Source organism: Amphibalanus amphitrite, unplaced genomic scaffold, assembly GCF_019059575.1.
Source record: "Amphibalanus amphitrite isolate SeventyFive unplaced genomic scaffold, NRLGWU_Aamphi_draft 000019F_arrow, whole genome shotgun sequence".
Taxonomy (NCBI): Eukaryota; Metazoa; Arthropoda; class Thecostraca; order Balanomorpha; family Balanidae; genus Amphibalanus; species Amphibalanus amphitrite.
The window spans coordinates 944663-953400 of NW_024881515.1; the positions used below are offsets into that span (position 1 = coordinate 944663).

At 52.8% G+C, this 8738-nt stretch overlaps 1 protein-coding gene across 1 annotated transcript; it reads right to left on the bottom strand.

The window, feature by feature from the left end:
* Positions 1–649: 649 nt before the first annotated feature.
* On the bottom strand, positions 650–1729 carry LOC122389837 (piggyBac transposable element-derived protein 3-like). Its single transcript, XM_043382263.1, has one exon. It carries the CDS (start codon positions 1727–1729, stop codon positions 650–652), a length of 1080 nt encoding a protein of 359 aa, XP_043238198.1.
* Between the last annotated feature and the right edge of the window lie 7009 nt (positions 1730–8738).

The window sequence follows — 8738 nt, forward strand, 5'->3', positions numbered from 1 at the left end:
CCCTGGCTTAAAATAAGGTAAGTATGGATAAAATACACTCTCAGTAGAGACTTCTAATTATGCGCATGCGCTGTGACCTGTACACTATAGTACACTTTCGGATTCGGGGACTACAAAAAATGGTGTATTACGTGAAAAATGACATTGCATTGTTTCGACAAACCTCCCTCAAAATCATCATAAAACCAGAGTGACTGTATTTATCAACACTTACTGTTGTGTTCGGCACTCTTAACGATCATCAGATACAGCAGCTGAAGGGCGCGCTGACGCTCACCAGAGACGGAGACGGAGCTGAAGAGTGCGCGCTGACGCTCACCAGAAACGGAGCTGAAGGGTGCGCGCTGACGCTCAGCAGAAACGGAGCTGAAGGGTGCGCGCTGACGCCCAGCAGAAACGGAGCTGAAGGGTGCGCGCTGACGCTCACCAGAGAGGGAGCTGAAGGGTGCGCCCTGAAGCTCCCCAGAAACGGAGCTGAAGGGTGCGCGCTGACGCTCACCGGAGAGGGAGCTGAAGGGTGCGCCCTGAAGCTCCCCAGAAACGGAGCTGAAGGGTGCGCGCTGACGCTCACCGGAGAGGGAGCTGAAGGGTGCGCCCTGAAGCTCCCCAGAAACGGAGCTGAAGGGTGCGCGCTGATTGTCCACGGTGTTTACACATTCGAACCTCCCTCGTGGAACTGATGGAAGCAGTCACGATCCGGGCGGCAGCAGAGGAAGATCTTGCACCTGCGGCACTCCATCCCTGTCTGCTGATGGCACCCGGGCTTCCTGCACCGCTTAAACTCCTTCCGAGGGTGGCACTTGGGGAGGTGCTTCCCTGAACGCAGGCGAGCTGGTGACGGCATTGGCACTGTGGCTCGACGGCGCTTCTTTGGATCCGGTCCGTCAGGCTCTTCTACGTCGCTGCTTCCTGAGCTGCTGTGGGATGAGCCATCGGAGCTGATGCCCTTCAGGAGCTGCATCGCCAGGGCATACTTGAACTGGAGGAATTTCATCATCTCGGCACCCTTGATGCCGGCTTCTTCGGCATCTTGCTGGTACAGTAGCCACGCATTGACAGCTGACAAGTCGAAGAAGTGAAGGATTGTTTTTACCGTCCACTTCCGAGTTCTCGCGCCTGACCTATAGTGCGCGATCATCCGATCATTCAGATCCACTCCTCCCATGTTGGCGTTGTAGGCCTTGACGACTGCAGGACGAGTTACGTCAATGTACGACCGACTTGTCTTCTGGTACCTTTTACAGGTGTCTGAAGGCTCGACGCCGTGTTCGGTTGATCCCAACAGGATCATCTTGCGATCTTGCCAGGCCGTGAACGCTACAGCGTCGTCACTGCGGACAGCGCACACAGACGTCCCTCTTCCTCGTTTGGCGAGTTCCCTCTCTGTCGGCAGTTTGGCCTCCTTCGGGACCAGATTTTTCTTGATGGTACCAGTCCCGTGAAGCCCTCGAGCCTCCAGCTGTTCCAGGAGGCGGGACGTTGTAAAGTACCTGTCGAAGTACACGGATGTCCCCGGAACCAAGGTTTGCACCAGTCTCATCACCACAGACTCGCCCACCGTCCATGGCTTGCCTTCAGCGCCTCCGTCGTCAAGCTTCTTCCCTTGGTAGACCTCGAAGTCGAGAACGAGTCCTCGCGGTGATGCCAGCACGAAGTTCTTAAGACCTTCTGGGTGAGGCTTTCCAGGCACATACTGCTTCAGTGTCGTTTTCCCCGTGAAAGGAATCATCTGCTCGTCGATGGACACCTGAGGAGGCCTTTCCTGCTGCAGACAGCCACTTCGAACGCTTTCGACGAGGGGACGCACCTTCCACAAGCGGTCCTTCTTCTGCTCATCGGTGACGTCGACATCATTCACTACTTTCAAGTGTCCCCGAATGAAGTGGAAACGATCCCGAGTGAAAGCGTCTGCCACTGCTGCGATTCGCGTTGGTTGTGACCAGTACATGCGTATCCAGGGGAACTTGAGCACAGACATCAGCAAGCTAGCCCCGAAGAACTGCTCGCACTCGTCGTTCTTCAAGAGGAGGCTTTTGCCCGTTTGAGCGACCGCATGCTGATTAGTTCGCAGCGCGATGGTTCGATACATTTGAGGAGGGATGAACACTTCCATGTACTCTCGGGGAGTCTTCACCCGAGCCTGGGAGGGACCTGACCTCTCTGGGATACATCGGCCAGCATCACCAGCTCCCTGCTGGCGAGACTTCGGAACGAACTCCTCCGATCTTCTGTAGAACACGCGCCTGGACAACGGATGCTCGGAAGGACCATCGTCATCTCCGGAAACACCGTGTGCATCGTCATCGCTATCGTTTTCTGGCCCTGAGGACTGAATTTGGTCTGGACCAGGACTGAAGTCTTCATCAGAGTCATCGAGGGAATCATCCAGGTCGGAATCTCTCAAGGACTGGAGGTAGGTGGCGATCTCCTCTGGGGTCCTCAGGACACCTTGGAACACACACAGTAAGGAGGATTAGATAGGTACCTATTTTGAATGAAATAGCTAGCTAAGTATGCTTGCGTATCGAAAATAAGAATGAATCATATTATGTATGAATCATAGTGTTATGTGACGAAAGTGTACCATAGTAAACAATTTTTGTGGGTGCGATTACCTGGTGTGTACTATAGTGTACAACGCGACCTAATTTGCTGTAAACTAAGGGAATATTTGACACCAGGAAGGGAACATGAGCTCTTTTGGATGTTTATGTGGCTCAATGACAATATATCGCGCTCCATTGGAAATTATTTTACGAAAACATATTTTTTATAGAAAATTACTTCGCTCTGCCGAATGTACACTATAATGGACATGACCTATTTGAACCACTTGCCTTCATGTGAACGGCTCTATATTTATTTTTGCACCTTAGGGGAATCACCCAAGCTTCACTTAAAACGGACCAATAAAAAGATTATTAAATTTTGCACGAAATGCACGAAAATATTAAATTTCCCGAGAGCTCACCTGAAGCGCGCTTCCCCCGCGAGGACGCCATCACTAACGACATCCGGTGGCAAAATCAAAAAGCGTTGTCGAGTGAACTGACCAACAGGTGGCAGGCCCGGAGTGTCAAAAACATAGGAGAAACTTAATCGAGAAGCTGACACTGAGAGAGGCGGTCCCAGCCGCCTAAATGTCAGTGTGTACTATAGTACACAAAAAGAGCCAAGAGGCTATGTACCTATATGGCTTAGCATCACGTTGATTCACGATGAATCAATCACGATGATTTTGTTTTTTGCATATTATTATCACCAAACACATTGAATAAAACCAGGCGCGGATCCAGGGGGGGCGACGGGGGCGGCCGCCCCCCCCCCCCCCGACATCCGAAAAAGGCGCCCATAGCCCGCGGCAGAGAGGGCGCCCCGAGCAAAACAGAGGCGACACAGCAAAGGTTGAGCAGAAATAGGGCGCCTCCAGCAGAAGTTGGGCTCACCAAGCAGGAGAGCGACGCCCAATTGCCCATTCCCAGCAGATCAGAGTCGCCCCAGAAGCAGATGGGCGCCCCCAGCAGGAGAGGGGCGTCTTATTACAAGAATAAAAAGATGCATTCTGTTCAAGAGGGGCACTCCTGGCAGGAGAGGTGTCCCCCTGAAGAGGAGCGACGCCCCAGCAAAAGTAGAGAGGCGCCCCCATTCCAAGAAGAAGAGGGGCGCCCTAACCGCAGATGGGCGCCCCAACAAAGAAAAAGAGAAGCCCCATAATAAAAAATGGGTGCCACTGGCAGAAACGGGGCGCCCCCGGCAGCGGAGGGGGCCCAGCAGGAGAAAGGAGCCTCCAGCAGGAGACGGGCGCCCCAGCGAAGGGGGGCGCCCCAGCAGAAGAGAGGAGCCCCTTGCAGGAGAGGGGCGCCCTCAGCAGAAGAGGGGCGCCCCAGCAGAAGAGAGGCGCCACAGCAAAAGTTGATCAGAGATGGGGAGCCTTCAGCAGAGGTTGGGCTCGCCAAGCAGGATAGGGGCGCCCCATTGACAATATCCGGCAGAAGACAGACGCCCCAGCAGCAGATGGGCGCCCCCGGTAGAAGAGGGGCGCCTCATTACAAGAAGAAAAGGAGTATATTCTGCACAAGAGGGGCGCCCCTGAGGCAGCGGAAGGGCAACCCCAGCAGAGGGGCTGTGCCCCAGTAAAAGGAGAGTGGTGCCCCGCTCCGAGCAGAAGAGGCCCGCCCAAGCAAAAAGAGGAGCCCCATAAGAAGAAAAGGGATGCCTCTGGCAGGAGAGAGACGTCCCTCGCAGTGGAAGGGCGCCCCCAGAAGAGGCGTCTCTAGCAAAAGATAAGTGCCCCTGCAGGAGAGGGGCACCCCAGCAAAAGTTGGGCAGAAATGTGGCGCCCCCAGCAGAATTTGGGGTCGCCGAACAGGAAAGGGCCGCCCCATTCACAGTAGAAAAAGGGACTCCCCAGCAGCAAAGGCGTGCCCTAACAGAAAAGGTGCACTCCCAGTAGAAGCGGGACGCATCAAGAAGAAGAGGGGCACTTCTAGCAAAAAAATGGGCGTCCCAGATAAGTGGGCCGCCTACAGCAAATTGGTCGTTCTTAGAAGAAATGAGGCGACTTCAGCAAAGTGAGCCTCCCCATGACGGATTGGGCGATCCAAGCAGAGGTTGGGCGCAAATATCTTTAAAACGGCGGCGCTGCGCGCAGCCGTCTTAAAGATATTTGCGAAAAACCTAGGGGGACGTGACAACGCACGGCGTGGGTTTTAAACTCTCGATTTTGACGACGGTTTGGCGCCCCGGATTGCCAGGTCGCCCCTATTTCAACTTGCCGCCCCCCCTCCCGAAAATTCCTGGATCCGCCCCTGAATAAAACAAAATAAGTAGACATATCTGGGCAAAGTCATTCATCGTCGCCAAAATCAGGCTGATAGCATCATGGGCAATAGAAGTCAGAGCAATAGAAGTTCAACAAAACGTCGGTGAAATACAGGGTACCGCTTTGTTATCCGTAAACCTTATTGTATTCAAGCTCACTAAAAAACGATTCGTTCGAATGAATTATGTCAGCACCACCTCCGACTGCTCGTAGCAAATCAACGTATGCCTATTTAAGGCCAGTCCTGCGAAAACGTTCAGTTGTCCCCTGACAGAAATCGCGCCTGACACTGACACATTGGCGGCATCCATAAGTCAGCCGGCGCCGGCCGAATTCCATCCGCGGCGGCTGGTTTCTCTGTATGGATAGCGCGCCGGTGATCTATGAGACTCCAGCTGCATTATTACACCAGTGTCACCGACGCCATGCGTGCAGAAACTCCTTCAAGTGCGGCCGTTCGAGCGTTAAATAATCGAACCGCTGTACGACCGAGCTCATTCAAGTATAAACCTAAAGAGAAGCCGTATATCAGGGTGCGCAATGCGCATACCTTGAGGGTGACTGTCGGTTTGTTCGTGGTACTACAACGCCTATACGGCAGAGCCAATGTCCAACCGCCACTATAGTCGTCATGGTCCTCGCGGTGTCTTGAAGGGAATGACTGCACAGTGCTGCATATTTGGAGCTCGACCAGAAGCTGGCCTCGTCAAAAGTAGATAGATATTATGGTAAGTTATTGTTCAGATAGGTGCAAGCACGCGGACCCGCAGGCCGCAACATTGCTCAAATTTAGTCTATCGCACGCCAGGCCTTTGGTATTCTCAGTTCAACAGGCCGAGCTACAGCTAGTTCAAGTTTTCGAGTTTGGTAAATCTTGTTCGTATTCAACTGAGCCTGTCTGCTGGGCCCAATGGTTGTCTGAGAAGGGGGGACTCTACAGGCGATTGACATCGAATTGTGCTGGAGTGTTTTTCCCTCCAAGCCTGAAGCGCACAGTGCAGCCGAAGAGGCGCGGAGGCCGGCCACCCAGGCCGAATGCGGCTGGTTGCGCCGCGCTGCCGCCGAGAGCCGGACGGTCGCCTCTGTCGCCGTCCGTCTGTCCGGGGAGGGAAGCCGAGGAGCCGGGGAGCCGGGGAGCCGGGGAGCCGCGGGGCGCTGGGAACGCCGCACTCACACGCCATGTGCGCCACAGACGCCGCAGACAAATGCGACAATAACACGTGATGATGGCGCGAATCCGATTAGGTCGTCCCGCCGCTGATGGCCCCGCCGAAAACAGACACAAAATCTGAGCTGGCACATTCAGGATACGCTGAATAAGAGATTGATGGTCTGTTTGACGATATGTCCCGGAAGCACACACTTTAGCTAGTGCTGGAAGTCAGACTTACCTATTGACAAAGAAAAAAAATGCTGATGCGTTTCTTTAGCTAACCCAGAAGCGGATAGAAATGTCTTTTCCCAGTCTCAGGGTTCGTCAAGTTGTCATGGTCATCGATGTCGTTTTACATATACAGGTTTTTCTTGAATAACAATTGATTTTGGCAAAAACATGTTTGAAGTCTAAGAAAATGGAAGAAAAGACGGTGCCACGACAAATGACTTTTTAGTTAACATCACTTAAACAGTCTAGTGTCTTATTTGTATATCGGCCATTATGAGAGCTTTCAAACAATATTTTACATACCTATACCGATTTTACCTTTATACCTACAGCAATTTATACTTTTGCCCTGGCTGAAAAGTCCACTTTTTGTAAATCCGTTCAAAGCAACATTCGAAATCAATCAGTGTTCACTATTCGGCGTTAGCATTCTCCCCGTGATTCTATTATCGGCTGGGATTCCGTATCGGAGCAGATGCTGCCCATACCAAGAGCCGTCTTCCAATCTGGGTTGTTTACCGGGGCCGGATCGGGGCAGCAGGGTCTGTCTGTACTCTGCAGGACGGGACTCTCCCCACCCTGTAGCCGGGTCTGGCCGCAGAACACTGTGCCAACTCAGCGCTGCGGCGCACACACGCCAGGAACTAATCGCAATTTACCGCGATCAGAGCGCACCGTGATGAAATTGTAGTTGGCCTTTGATTTATCGAGCATAAATTTGCGGTGCCCTCCCGGCCGGCGGCCGCGGCTCGGCCGGGTCCGCCGGGTGCCGAGCCGTCATATGACCGCCGTAAATCAGACGGTTAGCTGTGTGATTAGAGCGGCGACTGCACGCGCCGCGCGGCCCGTGCTGTTGTCATGATAATGCCGCGCCGAATGGCGACTATTCCGGCGCATAATCAGCTGCGCTGGCAAATCGCAGGCACGCATAGTCTCTTTATTACGTCATGAAGCTCGCGCACAAACCCTATTTGCGAAGGACATTTGTCTACAGTTATAACTTACATTACATGAACAGATGGCTCAAACGGGAAGCGATCGTTGTATTGTATGGTGCAATGCATGCCATGTTACTTGGGCAAATTGGTAAGAAGTAGCCTAGCCACTATCGACGGCTCCTAAATAAGCAGTCATGACCATTGATCAACATGGATGTGTGACACATTGGCACACACAAGAAGGTTGTCGTGGTTTAATGCAAAGTGAAAGATATAATGAAACCCAAGGGTGCAGTGTCGGCATTGTTCCTCTTTGAAAACGATCAAGCCACTGGCCGCCTACACCGAGAGCACCAAGCGCCAGCGGCACTTGATACACACGACAGTAGCAGATCCGGTAGAGCCGCTCCCCGAGTGGGGCGCTGATCAACGTTTGGCAGGGTAAAGCAAAGGACATCTCCGCGGTCTGCTGTCTGTGACTGGGTTTACGGCCGAATAACGTACTGTGGTGACAGGAAGGCCCTCCGACCGGCGGAACACGCTGCTCCAATAACGACGTCAGCAATTCGGCACGTGGCAGACGGCACGGGACGGCACGTGACCCCTACCGACAGACGGCAGGGGAGCGCACGTGACTCTGGGGGAGCGACGCGGGCCTCCCGTCAGAGAGCATCCAAAACAGGAAGATGAGGGATTCATTGCGACCGGGCGGAATGGAGGCAGGGGAGATTGCGTCAGTCGGAATAAATGATGAGCAGTGCATCTGGAAATACGACGATTGTTATGATAATAGTGGCGATCGAAATAAATTGTGATAATAGTCTCGGCCGAAATAACACACCTGAATCCCATAGGCAAAAGAGCAGCTGATAAGTCACTTTTACAGCCTATCTGTAGTCTGTACACCTGCCTATCCCATTAATTAACACAATATCTAATCTAAATTAATTGATAAATAGTGGTGTTATTAAATAATGCTGTTATTACTCGTATGTGTAATTTGACACATTTTAACGAGAATACTCCCTTCATCATTTTCTAGAAACAATCCACTATTAGCCTCGAAACAATTGGATGACAAGTTTAAATGGATAACTATCACAGCCACTACCACAAAGTGGCGACTAACTAGTTAGACACAGAAACTCGTCAAACTCTCGTAACAGTGAGATTAGTTTAGACTCGGTGATGACTGTTTTGCCCTGTTTTTTGTCCATTATTGCGTTTGACACCGTCCTGGATGGATCGCCGCGGTATTGGCTCGGACAGAGGACCGTTGTCTGTCACTGAGGCCGGTGGTGCGGTCCAGGAGGGCCAGGGCGGTCGGCTGGCTGTGGCCTGACACCATGACACTCTCTGTCGCTCTCTGTCTGCTCTGCTGGCTGACGGTGATAAAGACGCAGCTGATCGACCTGGAGCGAGTGCTACAAGGCGATACCGCCACAACCACTTCATCGCAGCTAGAGGATGCGTTCCGAGGTAGTTCCGCTCGTAGGTCCTCGCAGCTGGAGCGTGCGTTTCAAGGCAGTGCCGCCGCCTCGTCTGAACGAGAGTCCAATATCCAAAGCAGCCCCGTCACCCCTTTGCAGCTAGA